The 20,842-nt window shown below is 42.0% G+C and overlaps 1 protein-coding gene across 1 annotated transcript in view; it reads right to left on the bottom strand.

Annotated features, from left to right (window-relative positions):
- dnajb11 (DnaJ heat shock protein family (Hsp40) member B11) overlaps positions 1-20,039 on the bottom strand; it is a 42,271-nt gene extending 22,232 nt beyond the window's left edge. The window contains exons 1-4 of the mRNA XM_072261571.1: positions 19,872-20,039; positions 19,420-19,576; positions 16,238-16,335; positions 15,607-15,739 (exon numbers count right to left, since the gene is read on the bottom strand). Of these exons, the coding sequence (XP_072117672.1) occupies positions 15,607-15,739; positions 16,238-16,335; positions 19,420-19,576; positions 19,872-19,936 (453 nt within the window). The 5' untranslated portion in view covers positions 19,937-20,039. The remainder of the gene's footprint in view (positions 1-15,606; positions 15,740-16,237; positions 16,336-19,419; positions 19,577-19,871) is intronic.
- Between the last annotated feature and the right edge of the window lie 803 nt (positions 20,040-20,842).

Here is a 20,842-nt window from a genome sequence, read left to right as displayed (position 1 = left end):
GGAGTGCAGCGGTAGTCAGCATGCACATAGCACATCTTTAAGAAAAAAAAGCCGAGATTAACAAACTAATTAATTAGGTGCCGCCCGGTATATAAATATCGGCTCAGATCAGAGGCGATGCAATCGGCAATCGCTCATGATATCCTGATAGCATAGCGGAGGCTCCACGAAAGAAGGCGAAAACATACAAATTCCATCCAGAATGGGAAGAGGAGTTTCTATTTACCTTGGTGAAAGACAAGTGTGTATGTATGTTGTACCACCAAACACAAGCACTGACTAAAAGAGGGAATCTGGAGCGGCACCGCAACACCAACCACCAGGAATTTAAAGACACCTACCCCCCAAAAGAGCGCAATTCGTGCCTGGAAAGTTGAGCTGAAATCAGGGCTGAAGGCCCAGCAATTGTTTTCCACAAAACGTGCTGCTCAAAATAAGGCTGCTATTGAAGCATCATTTCGTGCAAGTCACCTTTTGGCTAAACACAAGAAGCCTTTTACAGATGGTGATTTATTCAAGGAAGCAATGGTCATTACCGCAGAGACTGTTTTTAATGACTTTAAAAACAAAAATGGCATCACAACCGCAATACGTAATATACTGCTTGGCCCTGCAACAGTGACAAGGAGGGTAGTCACCGTCAGAGGACGTGAATATTTTTCACTACAGTTTGATGAAACCCTGGATGTAATGCAAACAGCTCAGCTTGTTGTATTTGTCAGAATGGCTTTCCAGGACTTTACAACAAAGGAGGACTTCCTCACTCTTTTGCAAGTAAAGGAAAGAACGAGAGGTGAGGACATTTACAATGAGTTTAAAAAAAATGTCCGTGAAAATGACACCCCCATTCATAAACTGGTGGCAATTACTACTGATGGGGCCGAGCAATGCGCGGTGTGCACGTTGGTTTTATACCACTAAAAGTCAGTGCCTACTTCGGGTCAACATATCTATATGAAATTCCATTTTCACAGATGAAAATTATTAAATCTAAGTACAGGAGCTGACTTACTGTCAGACACCTTACTAGGGTTGCCAACTTTCTCACTCCCAAATAATGGACAAAAGTAGCAAGTCAAATCCCGGGACATTTGTGTTTACCCCAAGAAAGACTACCATGACCATGAAGTCTTGCGCGGGCACCTGTGTGCGCATGCGTGTAGTGCTGATTTTTTTCTACAAATTGGTTTTGGCTTAATCTTCCCAACTACACTGTGCATACATTATTTCTATTTTATATAGCCATATATTTATCATATCATTCCTGCTTTTACTATATGTTAGTGTTATTTTAGGTTTCGTGTGTTATTTGGTATGATTTGGTAGGTTACTTTTTTGGGTCTGGGAACGCTCAAAATTTTTTTCCATATAAATTAATGGTAATTGCTTCTTCGACACAAAGCATTTCGGCACGAAAAGTATCATAGGAACGTTCTACCTTAACGGGGGGAATACGGGACAGTTGGCAACCCTACACCTCACAGACTGTCTCAGACTGATTGTCTGTAGTTATGAGCCAAATTTCAGGGAACTAGCAGAAAGTATTCAGCCCCAGTCATCACAGTGAGTGAAACAGTCAATTTTTATTCATTTATTTTTCGTGTTACAATAAAATTAAATAATGAAACTTAGAATTATTGTAATATTCTTATATTCTTTAAGAAAGACAGCTATGGCCTGTTTGATATGCTAGTTAATGTTTTCTTGTTTGAATTTGAAAGTTTGACAAAAGTATTTTGTGTAATTCAAATACAATTCACCCAAATAAATGGCCTCAAATTGGAAGTACAATCTGAGCTGTTTTTTCTCTAAACGATTTAGTAGGTAGATCTTGCCTTTCACTGAGGTCGAGGTAGGGGATCTTGGGCTAAAAAAGGTTGGTGACCACTAGTCTAAATCATGACATTGCTATAGAAAATTGGTATAAAGCTCCTCTTGCTGCTCAATAGATAAGTGAACCACAGTGGTGCGAGAAAGTTTGTGAACCCTGTACAATTTTCTCTATTTCTGCATAAATACGACCTAAAATGTGATCAAATCGTCACGTAAGTCCTAAAACTAGATAAAGAGACCCATTAAATAACACAAAAACGTTATACTTATTTATTTATTGACAAAAATGATCGAATATTAGATGTATTTGCTGGAAAGAATACATGAACCTTTGCTTTCAGTAATGGGCGTGACCCCCTTGTACAGCAATAACTTCAACCAAACGTTTCCGGTAACTGTTGATCAGTCCTGCACATTGGCTTGAAGGAATTTTCAGCCATTCCTCCTTACAAAACTGCTTCATCTCTGGGTGGGCTTCCTTGCATGAACTGCTTGTTTCAGGTTCTCCCACAAAATTTCTATAGGATTAAAGTCAGGACTTTGACTCGGTGATGCTAAAACACAAAATTTCTTCTTCTTAAACCATTCTGTTCTTGATTTACGCAATCATGAGGTGGAACGCAGCAGGCCAGGCAGCAGCTATAGAAAGAAGTACAGTCCATGTTTCGGGCCGAGACCCTTCGTCAGGACTAAATGAAAGAAGAGATAGTAAGAGATTTGAAAGTGAGGGGGGGGGAGGGGGAGATCCGAAATGATAGGAGAAGACAGGAGGGGGAGGGATGAAGCTAAGAGCTGGACAGGAGGCCTAGGGAGAAAGAAAGGGGGAGGGGAGCCCAAAGGAAGATGGAGAGCAGGCAAGAAGTGATTGTGACGGACACATTTTAATTCCACATCCCATTCTGATATGTCAATCCATGGCCTCCTCTACTGTCAAGATGAAGCTAGACTCAGGTTGGAAGAACAACACCTTATATTCCATCTGGGTACCCTCCAACCTGATGGCATGAACATTGATTTCTCTAACTTCTGTTAATGCCCCTCCTCCCCTTCTTACCCCATCCCTTATTTATTTTTATTTCCACCCCTTTTTTTTCTTCTCTGTCTCTCTCACATTCAATCACTCCTTGCCTGCTCTCCATCTTCCCCTGGGCTCCCCTTCCCCTTTCTTTCTCCCTAGGCCTCCTGTCCCATGATCCTCTCCCTTCTCCAACTCTGTATCCCTTTTGCCAATCAACTTTCCAGCTCTTAGCTTCATCCCTCCCCCTCCTGTCTTCTCCTATCATTTCAGATGTCCCCCTCCCACTTCCAAATCTCTTACCATCTCTTCTTTCAATTAGTCCTGACGAAGGTTCTCGGCCCAAAACGTTGACTGTACTTCTTCCTATAGATGCTGCCTGGCCTGCTGCGTTCCACCAGCATTGTGTGTGTGTTGCTGTTGTTGATTTACTCTTGTCTTTCAGATCATTGTCTTATTGCATTATCCAACTTCTATTAAGCTCCAGGTGACAGACTGCTTACCTTACATTCTCCTGTAAAATGTCTTGACAATTTTGAATTCACTGTTCCCTCAACGACTGCAAGCTGTCCAAGCCCTGAGGCAGCAAAGCAACCCCAAACCATGATGCTCCTTCCACTATGCTTCACAGTTGGGATGAGGTTTTTTGTGTTGGGGTGCAATGCTCTTTTCCTTCCAAACATAGCAATGTGCATTTGTGCAAAAAGTTCAACTTTTATCTCATCTGTCCACAGAACATTGCCCCAGAAACAGTGTAGAACATCCAGGTGGTCTTTCGAAAACTTGAGACATACAGTAATTTTTTTTTTTGGGAGGGCAGTGGTTTCCTCTGCGATGTCCTTCCATGAACACCGTTCTTGTTCAGCATTTTTCTTATAGTGAACACATGAACAGAGACTTCAGCAAGTTCTAGAGATTTCTGCAGGTCTTTTGCTGTTACCCTTGGGTTCTTTCTCACCTCCTTCAGCATTGCACTTTGTGCTCTTGGATGTGATCTCTGCAGGACGCCCACTCCCAGGGAGAGTAGCAACAGTACCAAGTTTCTTCCAGTTGTAAACAATTTCTCTTACTGAAGACTGATGAGCACTCAGGTCTTTGGAAATACTTTTGTAGCTTTTTCCAGCCTCATACATTTCTACAAATTCCTCTAAGGTCCTCCGAAAGTTGTTTTGATTGAGGCATGGTGTACATAAACTATTTTTTCTTGAGAAGAGCAGGCTCTGTCAGTAACCTGATTTTGTGTGCCTTTTTTTTTTTATATACACAACAACCTGGCTCACATTTTTACTAGGTTGTTGGTATTTCATTTTGGCAGTTCTGTAAAAGCAATCTGTTCTGATTTCAGACTGTTTGGGTTATTGTTGAAGATGAGGGATGCTGAAGAATGGGTGTCATTCAATTCGGAAGGTTGGTCTTGGGTTTTTTTCTGTTTGGCAGCAGATAAAGAGAGAAGACACTGGAGAGAACCGGTCGTAGGATTCAAGCTGGTCGGAGACCGTGATTCAATGGAGCCAGGCGGCCAAATCGACTGAGGATTGGTGAATATGAATTTTTGGAAGAGTTGAGCTCCAACTTGTGAACATTTGACTGTTTAGTTATAATAGGCCCTTTGGTTTTTTTTTTTCTCTCCTTTCTTTACTAACCCTTCAGTCAAGTTCAAGTTAAGATTCATAATATAATTCCTTCAATCGTATGCAGTGTGCTGCCCACTGTTTCTTGGCACTGAATTGTAAACGAGTAGCAAATTACACAGCATCCACACAAATCGGGGCTTAGGGTGGAACAGCTTTCTCAATCTCACGGGTTTGGTGGGACTGGAATCTGTCTTCCCTAGATGCACACAGCCAAGGAAACCAGCAGGGTTTCAATAGGACAGGGCACCTCTACAACCCACACCTCCAATTTCATCTCATTGATTGGAACACCTAACTCCAAATAGCTTTTGCAGAATGCATTACCCCAGAGGTTCACATACTCTTCATTTAGTTTTAGGACTTGTGAAGATCTGATCACATTTTAGGTCATATTTTTACAGAAATACAGAAACATTTACAGGGTTCACAAACTTTCTAGCACCACTCTATGTAGTCAGCACCAAAATAGGCAGACTAGAAAATTAGCCATGCTGAACTAGGACAGTAATTGAAAATGAATATCAAAATACTCCCTAGCAAAGAGTTGATATTGTGGGAGAAATAAAGATAGAAGGAAAAAAGAAACTGGTAAGATTAAAAAACTAAAATACACTGACATGATCCAATCTCAGATTCATGCATTTTATATTATGTAATTAGATTTGTTTTGGTAAATTTGAGTGTAAGCATTTGACCAGCAGGAATCATAGATTAATACAAGTTTTTACACCATTTCAAAACCATTCATCTTCTGAGTAAATTTAGTAACAAACCCCTTCCTTTTAAAGCCTGTTAGGGGCAATAAACCGGAACACATTACTGACTTAAGTTATTTTACAACTCAACAACAGATCACAGGTGTAACCACAAGTACGGTTTCCACCTGTCCAAGAATGTTGTTAGAAATAACGGTGGCCTATTTTGCATTTTAAGAATAGCAAGTTCACTGGAGTGAGAACACATTCAACCAGTATCACTAACCTGAAAATTTGAAATGATCTTAATGGGAAACCTTCACTTGCCACAACTGTACCATACATCAGACAGTAACACTGGGATTTTTGTGCAGGAGAAGCTTGGCACAGAAATTCCAAACTGCTATCAAAATCCAATGGTCTTTGACAGATCACACTCTTTATAGCTGTCATCATAACTAGAACACTCTAGAAGCATTGTACATTGTGGCACAAGGTGAGTGGAACTGTTAGGGGATTCAGTGGTTGGGGGACAGACTGAGCTATTAAAGGGTTAAAGGGGTCAGGAAATGATTTTTGGACTCTTGTGAATAGCGGGTTAAAATTGCCACAGACCTTGTTTCTTCTGTTCTGACTGATAACCTTACAGATGTTACGCTTTGTGGATCGAAACCACAAGGATTGAGCTAAGCGTTTTTTTTTCGTCGTGTAAGCTGGGTCTATAAATTGTAATACTTCTAAGTTGGACAAAGGTTCGATATGAACTCACAACCCTTGTCTCACCAGCAGAATGGGATGTGGTAAAACTGTCCAAACGAAAGTGAAACTACGGTTGAAATAGCGAGGGGCCATCTCATCCTGCACATTTCCTGAGGTTGATGACCTTTGGTCTAGTAAGGCACCCAAGGGGTCTATATCTTAAAATACTACTGTTGCTAGAAATGTGACTATGGAGGTAGCTAGGAAAATTGTTTCCTGCTACGTGACAGAAAGGATATAAAAAAGGGGACTCTGTATCTGCGTGCGGGGAGAGAGAGACACCACTGGTATGGATCCCGTGTGTGCCCGGGAAGTGCGCTCTCTCTCCAGTAGCGAGCTACTAATAAAGAAGCAGCTGTTCTATCTCCCGTAGTACTGTGTGTTCTTCAATCGGGTAACGGGGTGATAGTTAGAAGTAAAGTTTAACAATTTGGTGAGTCAGCCAGGAGTCCAAGACGAGGCATTCCCATGAGATGGCGTCAGCGATTGGCTCGGTGGCAATGACCTGAGACGGATGGGCCCACAAGGTAAGATTTAACCTGATATCTCTCATTAATTGTCCACCTTGATGACCCCTTCGTCTGGCGGGTAATCCTCTGACAGACTCCTGAAGAACCATTAAGATTACCCGAGTACTACAGTAAGAAGAGTGGGCTTGAGGATTTGTCCTGGTACAAGGAGTGGGTTTGAGGATACACCCCGGATAACAGTTAGAGGATTCACTGGAGTAAGCTTACAATAATTTACCTGTTTCGGAAACCCTGCCTTAGACCGGTTGTTAAGAGGGGAAATCCCCCCCGCGAAGGTCAGGGCCCTGAAGTGGGTGCAGAGAGATGTGGCACAAAATTAACCGATTAAAGGAAAATGGGTCAGACCCTTGATAAGTCAGGACCGGACACCCCCTTGTTTAAAATTTGTAAGGAGAATCCCAGGGACGAAAGTGATTTCTGTAAATTATCTGTTTCATTAAATAAGAAACTGGGAAATGGAATGTGGCCATTAGGAGAGACCTAGGATGTGAAAAAATGTATTCAAGCAGAGGAGGCAATGGGGAAACGAAATTCAGGGGAAAAAATGGAAAATTTTAATGTCAACATGGAGAAAAACGGTCAAGGAATTAACCAGTAAGTCTTGACAAAGTAGTTGGGAACACAATGCAGGTAGAAGAGGAATTAGTGTATGTGATAGGGAAGGCAAACCCAAGCCATGGGAAGTGTTTAAGTATCAGTGTGAGGAGCATGATAAAGGACAGAAAAGGAGGGAGAAAACCGGAGAAGGAACTGGAAAGGGACATGAGGGTGCTAATTACCAGGGTAAAACGGAGGTATCTCCAGACATGTCTGGATTGCCCATGTTGTTCCAAAACGAGACCGATGACACAGACAAAACGGAGGAGGATTGGTTAGTGCGACCCCCCCCCCACCCTTTATCTTCCCCTCCTGCAACCACAGGCATGACAACCATCACCCCCGTACTCCCCCCAAGGCCCCCATGGGCAGGAACAGGATCAGGAGTCGGGACAATTCACTGACCCGACAGCCGGCAGAACTACGAGTCAAGTTAAACAGCAGTTGAAGGAAAAGCCCTCCCGACTGCCAGTGTCCAATGGAAGGGGCAGAAGGAGGAATTGTTTGGTAGGAGATGGACCCTTGATAGACCCAGATGAGGAATACGATGATGACGATCCTTTCGGGCCAGTGGCCCCGAGTGCTAATACTCCCCGACTGTTGCCAACCCGAATTGTTCCTAATCCCCATGGAAATGCTCAGCTCCCTACTCTGCAGGTTTATACCCCCTGGAAACTACATGAAATGTGCATACAACAGGAATTCTGCAGATGCTGGAAACTCAAGCAACACACATCGAAGTTGCTGGTGAACGCAACAGGCCAGGCAGCATCTCTAGGAAGAGGTACAGTCGACATTTCAGGCCGAGACCCTTTGTCAGGACCAAGGGTCTCGGCCTGAAACGTCGACTGTACCTCTTCCTAGAGATGCTGCCCGGCCTGCTGCGTTCACCAGCAACTTTGATGTGTGTTGCTTGAAATGTGCATAATCATGGGCAAGGCACCTAATAGTAAGACGAATCCTGACGATTTTATAGACTATATAATAGTTACCATTCAAATGAATCAGGCCACTCCCCAAGATCTTTTAGTCTTTGTTGTATGGCTCTCATTCAAGATGAACGGACCAAATGGTACGAGGGGCTGGATAATCATAGTAATTGTCAGGCATTTTCAGCAGCAACCCATGACCCCTAGCAACAGGTAGACAAGATTAAACAAGCTCTTAAAACAACCCTCCAGCAGCCCATTGACATGACTGAAGTCTTAGAATGTAGACCAAAGGATAAAGAAGACGGTGCTGACTTTTGGAACCGTTTCTGTTCCACTTACGCGACTTATGCCAGGGATACCGCCTATAATGCTGGGAATTCCTCACCCCAGTTTAATGCTATTCTCTTGCAATGTATCCCTGAGAATATCGCTACTGCTATAAGGACCAACATGAACTGGTCAGATAACTCGCGACCCCAAATGAAGCAAGCGCTCATTTTTTTTTAAACCGGAACCCGTCTTAGTGGCTATGCTATTGTGAATGACTCGGCTGTGGCCGAGTCATTATCCTTACAACTTTCTGTCTCGGCACAAAAGGCCGAACTATTTGCCTTGACGACAGCCTGTATATTGGCCAAGGATAAAGTGGCCAATATTTTTACTGACTCCCGTTATGCTTTTGGGGTAGCTCATGACTTTGGGCAATTGTGGGCCCACCAGGGATTCCTCACTTCCGCAGGGACCCCTATCCAGAATGCCTCATACATAAAGAACCTCCTCACTGCCATCCTCCTCCCAAAACAATTGGCTATCAGTAAGTGCTTAGCGCAACTCTCTGACTCCTCTACAGTTACCCAAAGTAATAACCGGGCAGACAGGGAAGACAAATTAGCAGCGCAGACTGCCATTTGTATTGTCTCCAGGGCAGAGAAATTGGCCTTGGCCTGCAGGCTGACCACAACAACAAAGGGTATTCCAGACATGGACACTGTACAACAACTACAGGGGGACACCAAATTCAGAAAAACTAATCTGGAAGACGCATGGGTGTTCGCACTCTGCATCTGAGAGCCTCCGGTTCACTCCAGTTGGCCAAGTGTGTGTACCTGATGCTTTGTTACCAATGCTTATTGATTGACTGCATACTGATACACATCTTGGCAAGGAGGGAATGAGTAACATCTTATTACGCACCTGGTGGCACCCTAGATTAGAAGAGGCAGTACAAGAGAAAATACGATCGTGTCTGATATGCCAACAAACAAACACAGGAAAAGGAATAAAATGTGCCCCAGGAAAAACCCCCTTGCCAAGTGGTCCTTCTAAATGCATTCAGCTTGATTTTAATCAAACTACCGCGTGTACACTGTTATAAGTATTGTTTAGTGATTGTAGATGTGTTCAGTAGATGGACTGAAGCCTTTCCAACCACCAATAATAAAGCTTCCACGGTGGTAAGGTTGTTACTTAGAGATTATACCAAGATTCAGGGCACGCAGACAGATTAAGTTCGGACAATGGTCCTTATTTTGTGGGAAACATAAATAAAGAGCTATGCGAGGTGCTGCAGACTGAACAGCAGTTTCATTGTGCCTACCACCCGAAGGCTGCAGGAGTAGTGGAACGGGCTAACGGCACCCCGAAAAATAAGCTGGCTAAGTTAATGTCTGAAACCGGGCTGAACTGGCTGAAGGTCCTTCTGTTAGCTTTGTATCATATGAGGATGACTCCCCGTTCCACGACTGGAGTACCAGCAGCTGAAATTGTTTATGGACGTCCTGGAAGCTAACACGCAGCCTCCCACTCAAGTTGACCTTAATGTTATGGGGGATGAATTGCAAAGGTATTTAAAGCAATTAACATCCTTTCTAAAGTTTCTTCATTCTCAGGTGCAGGAGACATTTAAGCCATAGGAAAAACCGGAGGCGAGTGACCAGATTTGAAAATTGGAGATTCAGAACTGACAAGGGATTAGGAGCGCCCCAAGCTTGGACCCCAGTGGAAAGGACCTTTTCAGATCCTTCTCCAAACACTCACAGCAGTAAAAGTACAAGGCACGACCAGTGGATTCACCTGAGCGATTGTAAGCGATGGCCACCTGACGAAAAGTGTTTATTGTTGGACTTGGACTCTTTGTTTGTACTAACGGATACTTTGGAAAGTAATCTCTTATGAAATGCATATGCAATTATATGGTATAGAACTGTATGTTACCCCTTAGCTCAATCTGTGGAGGCACTATTCGTGGCTAACCCATCAGAAAGGAGGTGGGAAGATTTAGTAGAAGAGGATAGGTCAGGCAGAGAGTGTAAAGGTGATAAGGGAAAGTTTACAAGAGGGAGTAGGGGACGGTGTGTGGAGAGTCTGAACGGTATCTCTGGGTGGACCTGAGAATTGGCAATCCAAGTGCTGGGGAACTCAGTCCTAGCTAAAGGCACGAATGCAATGAAATGACGATTGGGAAGAGGGTGTTGGTCACTAACTCTAACTGTAGGGGCATCCAAAGCTACCCTTTCTGTTTCCAGGGATTAGGATGGGGGTATGTAATTGTCAAAGTTCCTGAGAACATCCCCTGCACTGAAAAGCAGCATCTGAATCATAATTGCAGAATAAAACAAGGGAAGTTTTCATGTACCTGTACTCGAGAAAGGTGTATTTCCCTACCCAAAGGGAGTGAGTATGTATGTGGTCATTGTAATGGGACCCACGTTTCTCGAGGGACAATGTCACTGGCTTTCGCCTCAATATACCGCTCTGAACATACCTGGTATCAGAAAATATTTTCTTCTGGTAGTTCCACATGCTACTGGGCAAAGTGCAGATTTGTGTTCCTCTTTAACAGAACCTATACTATGGCTACCAATGTTCTGCCTCCATTATTCGCCTATTCGCAGTAGGAACCATCAGCCCTCTCACCGTTCCTTGCCTGCAGGAAGCCCACGTTCGACGGCAACTGGTGGCTCGATCCATCAGTAAAGAATTTTGTGCAGATTATAAGAACCCAGTAACTCTAGGATCATCTTTGGGTTATGGGTTCCTGAGTACTCTGTCTCTCTCTCTCTGAGGGGGTTCAGCAGGGCCCATAGCAGCAAAACAAACAAACAAACAAATAAATAAATAAATAAATAAATTGCAACCACCTCATCTGTGGGCTGACAGCATTGGGGAACAGCACAATGGAGGGCCTGGAGGCAATCAACCAAGAAATGGCAGAACAGCGACTTTATGCTCTGCAAACCCGGTATGCCGTGGACTACCAGTTAGCTCAGCAAGGAGGCGTGTGTGCCATAGCTGGGGATAAGTGCATCACTCATGTCAGGGACGAGTCCTATAAAGTCTCTCACACAATTCTAGAGATTCAAGAGCAGTTAGATAGTTTTAGGCAAGGGTCTGCCGGAGAAGGGAGGCTCAGCTGGTTGCAAGGGGGATCGTGGGGCTCTTATCTCCTGCATGGGCTAGTCATTCTTGCCGTGATTATCACTGTGTGTTGTGTACCGTTGGCCTGTTTAAACACGCTGCAAGGCTTTCGCTATCCAATTAGCAGCACTGCTTTCAGCCCCAATTTAATTGTGTTATCATGGAATAATAAAAGGAGGGAATGAGATATTAAAGGGTTAAAGGGGTCAGGAAATGATTTTCGGACTCTTGTGAATAACGGGTTAAAATTGCTACAGACCTTTGTTCTGTTCTCACTGATAACCTTGCAGATGTTATGCTTTGTGGATCAAAACCACAAGGATTAAGCTAAGTGCTTTTTTTGTCGTGTAAGCTAGCTCTATAAATTGTAATACTTCTAAGTTGGACAAAGGTTCGATACGAACTCACAACCCTTGTCTTACCTGCAGAACGGGAGGTAGTAAAACTGTCCAAACAAATGTGAAACTACGGTTGAAAAAGCAAGGGGCCATCTCATCTGCACATTTCCTGAGGTTGATGACTTTTGGTCTATAAGGCAACCAAGCGGTCTACGTCTTAAAATACTACTGTTGCTAGGCATGTGACTATGGGGGTAGCTAGGAAAATTGCTTCCTGCCACGTGACAGAAAGGATATAAAAAAGGGGACTCTGTATCTGTATGCGGGGAGACAGACACCACTGGTACAGATCCCATGTGTGCCCTAGAAGTGCGCTCTCTCTCCAGTAGCGAGCTACTAATAAATCAGTTGCTTTATCTCCCGTAGTACTGTGTGTTCTTGTAACGGGTGATAATTAGAAGGTTTAACAAGTCAAGTGGTTATGTGGACGAGAATGAGAGCAGGTTGTCAGGGTCGGGACATAAGAGTCATAGAAAACTAGAGCACAAAAACATGCCCTTTGGCCTGTGCCAAACCATTTTACCTGCTAGTCCCATTGACCTGCACCCGGATTATAGCCTTCCGCACCCCTCCCATCCCATGTACCTATCCAAACTTCTCTTAAATGTTGAAATCAAAATCACATCCATCACTTGTGCTAGCAGCTCGTTCCACACGCTCACCATTCTCTGAGTGCAGAAATTTCCCCTTATGTTCTCCTTAAACACTTCACCTTTCACGCTTAACCAATGACCTCCAGTTGTAGTCTCAACCAGCCACCGTGGAAAAAGCCTGCTTGCATTTACCCTACCTATAATTTTTGTGATTTTGTTTACCTCCATTTCCTAGAATGTAGGAGATCAAGGGGAGATTTGATTAAGTTCTAACCTATTCAATCTATCCTTATTACCCAGATCCTGCAGTCCCAGCAAATTAATTGTAAATTTTCTCTGTACGCTTTCAGTCTTGTTTACATCTTTCCTGTGGGTAGGTGACCAAAACTACACAGATCTCCAACTTGGGCCTAACCAACATCCCAGATAACTTCAAAACAACATCCCAACTCCTGTACTCAATACTTTGACCTAAGAAGGCCAATGTGCCAAAAGCTTTCTTATGGCCCTATCTACCTGTGACATCACTTTCAAAGGTTTATGGACCTGTATTCCCAGATAACTTTGTTATACCACACTCCACAGTGCCAAACCACTCATTGTGCAAGACCTACCCTGGTTGGTTCTTCCAAAGTGCAAAACATCACACTTGTCTGCATTAAATTCCATTTGCCATTTTTTAGCCCACTTTTCCAGTTGGTCCAGATCCCACTGCAAGCTTTGATAAGTCTTCCTCAATGTCCACTACACCTCCAATCTTGGCATCATCCGTAAATTTGCTGATGCAGTTAACCATATCATCCAGACAGTTGATATAGATACCAAGAACGGACCCAGCACCGATCCCTGCAGTGCTCCACTAGTCTCAGGCCTCCAGTCAGAGAGGCAACCATCTACTACCACTCTCTTGACTTCTCCCACAAAACTAATTCACTGCTTCATCTTGAATGCCAAGCACCCGAACCTCCATGACCAACCTCCCATGGCCAACGCCTTGTTGAAGTCCATGTAAACAACATTCACTGCCCAGCCTTTAACTTTCTAGTAACTTCCTTGAAAACTCTATACGCACTATGCACAAAGGAATGACTATCCAAATACTCATATAGCCAGTTCCTTAGAATACCCTCCAATAACTTTCCCACTACTCTCACCGCTCACCGGCCTATGATTTCCTGGTTTATTCTTAGAATCTTTCTTAAACAGCAGAACAACATTAGCTATCATCCATTACTTCACCTGTTACTGAGGATGATTGAAATATCTCTGCCACAGCCCCTGCAATTTTTGCATTTGCCTCCCACAGGGTCCAAGGGAGCACCTTGTCAGGCCCTGGGGATTTGTCTATCATAATTTGCTTCAAGACAGCAAACACCTCTTCTGTAATCTGTATAGGGTCCATGACGTTGCTGCTGCTTTGCCTCACTTCGATAGACCCTGTATCTATCCCTCGCATCTTCCCCATCACTTTTGGCTCCTTGCAGATATTATCTTTCTGATATTCCAGAGGACCAATTTTCTTGCAGGCATTCACAAAGAAAAACTACAAAGATTGACAAACAACCAGTGTGCAGAAGACAAACTGAAAATACAAAAATAAATAAATAATACTGAGAACACAAGTTCCAGAGTCCTTGATAGGTTGTGGAATCAGTTCAGTGTTGAGGCATGTGAAGTTATCCACGTTGGTTCAGTGGCCTGATGGTTGAAGGGTAATAAATGTTCCTAAATCTGATTGTGTGGGACCTGAAGCTCCTGCACCCCCTTTCCACCGACAAAAAGAATTGAATACAATTCACAAAAGAACTGTATACATAAAAAGCAAGAAATTTATCTGGAATGTACTGCCGGAAGAGCTGGTGGAGGAAGATACCTTCACAACATTTTAAAAGCTTCTGGACAAACTGCCAAGGCACAGAACACTACAGACCTAATACAGGTGAATAGACTTGATGGTCAATGTGGACACAGTAGACCAAAAGGCCATTTTTATGAAAATAAAAACAGGGTGGTCATCACAGAGCCCAATAAACAGCCATACAGATTGGTGGAACACTGCCTTGTACTCCAGAGAAATTATCATAATCAATAGAGATTCTAGACATCAGAGATAATCTCCATGTCAAGAAAAAGCTAATGAGGTTGTCGACGTACTCATCACGGGAAAGTTCCAGGTGATAATGGATTCAATCCACACACAAAGCTGTCGTCCCTGCAGCATCTGCTAAAACTGTTCTCGCTAGAGGGAAAGCACTGTACCCCAGGATAGGTGGGAGCAAATGCAGGAATTGTAACAAATAACAAGTGTCCCCTCTGAATATCAAGAAGAGTATTTGTCCATGTTTCCCTGGCCAAAGTGCAGAGTTTTAGCGGAATGCAATTACTCGAATCCCAGGCTGGTTTTGGAACTGAGCATCCACAACCTAACCCACCTTTTCAGTGTAGCAGTTGACCACTAAATGGTGCCTTTATCAAGAACTGTGTGAGCAGGAGCAGTTTATTTAAACTGCTGGAAAGATTAAGCTGTTCAGGGTGATCTACTCCTCACATGATTACAGGGTCAGCTAATACAGGGCCACACTGGAATTCTTCTGATCACAGCAGAGTCATAAAAATGTGTATGCTTGTTGTCATAATTCTTCTCACTGCTATTTTCATGTGTCTCTAGCTTATTCATAGAGAGAGTCTATTTATCCACCAGAACCAACAGAAAACTGTTTAGCCTTACGCCAAGAGCCAAGTCAAAATGCACAAGGTCCTCATTGTTGCACCTCTGGCTGATAATGGACAGGCACTCTCATCCCTGCAGTCTGAGCTTGCTATCAAAATTAGGACGCTGAATGTCATAGGCTAGGATGTTGTTATACCACCAAGTAGCACTGATAATGTGTTACTGGCAGTTTTTCAATTTGTCATTTGAAACTGAGATCAACACACACATCACACTACAAAAGCTGCTACCACTTTGGCTACCTCAGACCCATCCTTAATACTTAGATATGAGAGTGTTTCTCCAACTGCAGCTGGAGGTGTGCAAGAGTAATAGGCTGGTATACCCTCTGATGAGGTCCTGGTGCACTTTTGACTTTACTCTCAGGCAGGGCTGAACAGCTTCCTACTTGGTTAAATAAGGAGTTAGTAGATATACAAATGCATTAATTACCAAAAATCAAATTTGTTATGGGTTTCTGTTGATTACTTACTTCTACAAAATTGCCTGAATATACTTCTTCCAGTGTAACTTCAAGGTCCACTACTATGTCACTTCCTCGGGGAATGTTCCTATCTTGATGTCGAGGACTTCCTCCAAACATAAAACCAAAGTCTCCAAAGAAGCTGCAAGTTAAAAATAAAACGATTTGTCCAGTAAAAAGTTAAAGAAATAGTAATATCTTATTTCTGCATTTCCAAATTTAATATTCAGTTGAGTTTACATTTAATCAAACCAGTCTTCGCAAATGGATCACAACCGTATCACAGCTCTGATGCTTAAAGATCTCAACTTCAATATTTGCTCATGTGAGATCTGCTGATCTCAATCGCTACGTTAGCACAGAATGTGACCATCCCTTATCACTATACAGTAAACTCTAATGCAAGGATTAGCTTTCATGTCAAGTGTCACTTACTCTTATGGCTAATTTTCCCCATAACAATTGAAAATTAACTCAATACCTTTTCAAATCCAGAGTAAACTGAATCTCAGATACGCAGAAAGATGGACAGAAAGCACATTGGTAAGAGTTGGATCTTACAGGTGGAGAACGATTTACAGATACAAGACCAAGATTGCATCCAAAACATGACATTAAAAATGCAAAGTACATTACTTACTGTGAAAAGATGTCATCATGAGAACCTTGCCGACCTTCCTTTAAACCCTCTTCACCATACATATCATACTGTTTCCTCTTCTCTTCATCAGACAAAACCTATTAGAAGTACAGATAGCACTAATCAATAGGTGCTTTATTACTGCCTCGTCTGCTTAGAAGAAACAAAAAAAAGAACACTACAGTTTCAGTTACTCATATTTTGTCAGAGTATTAGAGTAATACACCATAGAAGTGTGCTCTTTTGCCCCTCTCATCTATGCCAACCAATGTCTTTTACAAAATAAACATTTTCAGCATTTCATAAACACTTAGAATAAAACTACAAATGACTCTGCTTCAGTTTCCATTAACCTGGTGTAAAGACCACCTTTGCCAATTCAAGGCATATGGACTTGCACATATCGACCAATGCCAAGAAACTTGAGAGAAAAATAAATTCAGTGAATTCTTTGTGACTAGCAGCCTAGCACCCAAGTTTGTATTTTATTACTAAGCTTTTACAAAGTGTAAAGTAACTGGATTCAAAACTCATCCTAGGTATTTGGTTCCATGAATACTCCTATCCTTAAAAACTGACAACCTAAATCAACAGGCAATCCTTAGAAGCGTATCTCTTTTTTTGCTTCCATTAATGAAGAATTTTCCCAGATTAAAAGTGTAGACAAAGATTCAAACTGTGAAACCCTCCAGGAAGGAAGGGTGGATGGAAAAAACTTATTGATTCCAATTACACCAGCTTGATTTTTCTGGGTTACACCACACTATCATTTTAGGGTACACTTTTCAATCTGATTAATAGCCCAACTTCAGATATGAACCTTTAAAAAGTAAGAGAACGAAGTGTTCACAGATGTTACATGAAGCAGAAGAAATAATTTTTTGACTTGGCATGGTAAAAGAAACCCCTTGAATTTTCTGAGCTGCACTAGTAAATTAAATAACATATGATTCGCAAAATGCTCTCACCTACTCAATTCATTCATGCATCTCAAAAATTTTCATGCTTCTACCAAATGAACAAAATGCAAAGTGGGTAAACGGACATCCTTCAAATTGGAAACCTCTGTTCCAATTAAGGTGGTAACAGATTAAGCAAGATGTACAGAGAGCCTTCATTTCCCCTTCTCTCAATGACACAAGTTACTGTAGTTAAGAGTTGTGCACATTTAGTTATTGTGTCCACGTCTGCTTTCAATAAAGTGGAAGTTTTTTTTATCTGAATTTGCATTTCCTCATGGTTGCATTTTTAAAACTGAGAGCATGTTTAAGAATATATTAAAACAAAATCAAATGAGAGAAACAATAAATTTAAAGATAAACTTTAAAAAAAAAAATGCTGGCATGATTTTTCTATTCTCCTCTAAGGTACAGGATGTGATCCATTTTATAAATGTTCTGGGTACCAAAGATGTACTGCGGAATGTAATCACAAATGTATTTTTATGAAATCAGATAGCTTCTATGGCATCCTTGTGGAACAATATATTAATTACATAGCATTTGTACACATATCATTATGTGCATACAAACATTCAAAATGTTTCTCCAGGATGAGGTAATTCTGTGATAACTTGGAGACACCGTAGACTTTGTTCCAAACTTGTATATGGAACTGGGTGATACAATATTGAAATCAAATCAATCTACTGAACTCAGCACTCCAGTTAAATTAGTATTGCAATGAGAGTGGAAGAGAATACTCCAGGTTTCTTCCATTCAACTCCAATGTTTCAATGGGAGGAGCTGCAAAGTTTCAAGAAACTTTATTTGAAAACAAGTAGGAACAGCTGAACATGGTATAGCTTAGACATCTTTGTTTGAAAATATGAACACCAGATATAAATTTAACAGAACTGTAAGATTAGAAATAGGAAAAAAATAAAGATATTCAAAACAACTTTTGTGCAGAATGTTAAATTAATTGATATTACCATTCGACAGAAAAAGCATAACTATATGAAAAGAACTATTAAGAAAAATAGCATGAAATTAGTTAAAAGAGGAAGGGAATTACGCATGGTAAGGTCAGGTTGAGCATTCTGCATGAGCCTGAGAATCTAGCACAAATTTTCTCTGCATACAAAACCAATGTTTGAACAAGTATCACAGCATTTTTAAAAATCCACCTCCTCAGTAAAGTTCTACATCCCCTGAACAAAACTACACCTACAGTTAACATTGACTATAACATTATTAAACCAAGGCCAAAAGGGCTGCAAAATGCTTTGAGAACATCGAGTTGTTAATCATGCATTGTTCAAATGAAGTGACGTACAGAATGGGAGAGAGATATAAACACCAAATGACAAGCAGCAGACAAGTCTTCCGCAGTTATACTGTGTTCAGGTTCCCTAATGCTAGAGGTCCCATAATAAGCAACACAAAACCTCTGATGTAAAGGTATAGTTTTGAAATTTTAACTGTTTCCCACTCTCAATCATAGTGTATTTAATTCAAATTTCCAGCATGCACATTATTTTGTCTTTTAAATAAAGATTCGTGTCAAATGCAAGGAATTTGGGATACTGTATCCCAAGGTCATGAAAGGTTACTATACAAATGCAAGCTCTTTCCTTACCATCCTGACCCAAGCCTACGCAAAACTGCATTTTCCACAGGAATAGCATTTTGGGTCCCAGTAGAGGATGACATAGCAGATGTTTCAATGCCTACGCTTTACCAATATCATTCAGTATTCATTCAACCACATACAGTGACTTCAACCATTTCTGAACTAGGATAAACTGACTTGAAAAATGGACATGTTCTACAAAATACACGTTAGGAAAACGAATTCCACTTAACAGTCATTGAATTCGAGAATTGGAGTTTCAATTTATTTAAATATTAAGCCATCATTTCTTATAAACAGCTACAAAAAAATTGATTAAAGTATGCATATTGGAAGAACCTTTCCGCAGCTTTCTGTTGGTTTAAATTATAGTGAGCGCCCTCTCACCTCCCTCCTCGTAGCCAATGAGCAGAAGCCACACATTCTCCCCGACTTGTCATTATTACAACTCAGAACTAAAAAAAGTGACTCGGAGATTTCACGTGGAAAACGCGAAACATCTTCAGCCAAATCTTACACCGTCACGCTACTTTAACACACAAACATTATCCTTGACTCCTCTCGGCCCTATTCAGCCCCCGACCCACACATGCACCCTTACTCCGTACCTCATAAGCAGCCCCCAAATCCTGGAACTTCTCCTGTGCCACAGGATCGTCCGGGTTTCTGTCCGGGTGTAGCTGCAGGGCCAGCTTACGATAAGCCTTCTTGATATCCTTCACCGAGGCGCTTTTAGAAACCCCCAAGATCTTGTAGAAATCCCGCCTGTCCTCCCGGGGAGGAAATAGACAATGAAAATTCAGACAGGAGTGATTTAACACAACAAACCATTATTTAACTGATAGACCCAAAGGACCACAGCAATCCGCGTAACACCTTCTATTTTCCCTCAGAAAAAAATGACAAAGTGAACAAGACCCCACACACACCCACCAGCAGTCACACCGGGGCCGCCGATATCTATTCCCATTCAGAGGAGGTAGAAGCTGCAGCAATCCGGGCTGCGAGTGTTCCCCCAGCTCCCGGGGCGCAAAACCCCGCCGTCCCTGGGCCAACTCACCCGGACAACACCTCCCCACTCAGGCACACCAACACAAAGCAGACGGAGCGAAGGCCCACCGCCATGCTTGCCCACTTTTTTCCCCCTGTCGTTTTCTCTTCCTCCGCTGCTCAAGTTGCTCGTTGCGAGCGGCAACTACCGGCAGAAGCACGTAAACAGCATCACCGCTTCCTCATGGCCTATGCCCTCGCTAGGGGAGGGACCTCGACGCCGATGAGAATTTTGCTGCTGACTGAGGAGGGAGGAGAGCTTTTGTGTGTTCAGAAATTGTGCAGGGGGCATTATTTGAATAATCCAAAAAGAGTTTTTCTTTTACGCTGTGGTTGCAAAATTAATGTTTCTTTATATCTAATGTAACAAGCTGAATCGTAAAAAGTTTCACTTAATAATGCGAAAATATAACTTGTTCAGTATAGGAGAATGTATAATGACAATATTTGTAGCCTGTTGGTCGACCTTTTATCCTGATTAAGCTTTGTTTCAGGAAAATTGAAAATACCATCAGAAAATAGAACTTTAAGGGAAATCGAATAAATTGTTAAGTGTGTAAAGTGCAAAATAAAGATTATTCAAGAATTAGTGCAGACACCATGGAGAAGAGTGTTAGGTGGGGTCGCCCATTTATTATAATTACATAATTGATATTGTTACTCAGAATCAGATTTATTATCGCTCTCATATCTCACATGAAATTTATAGTTTTTCAGCAGCAGTACAGTGCAAAGATATAAAATTACTCAAAATTACATAATCAGTAATGCTGCCATGGATAATCCATTGCCCTGCTGCAAAAAAAGAGCGTTGTTGGGCATGAGGCTAGGATCCCCACCCTGTAAAAACACCATCCAACAAAAGCTCCAACAGAAGTTCCAAAGGGCTCATCCCAGGGAGAGGAATGATCTTTGAAGATGGGCTACACCTGAGGACAACTTGAAGGACTGGCCTGGGACAGAGAACTCTGGTGAGATGCA

The sequence above is a fragment of the Mobula birostris genome, chromosome 6, assembly GCF_030028105.1.
Source record: "Mobula birostris isolate sMobBir1 chromosome 6, sMobBir1.hap1, whole genome shotgun sequence".
Lineage (NCBI taxonomy): Eukaryota > Metazoa > Chordata > Chondrichthyes > Myliobatiformes > Myliobatidae > Mobula > Mobula birostris.
The sequence above is the reverse complement of the archived record's forward strand: the minus strand, read 5'-3'. Positions and strand labels throughout refer to the sequence as shown.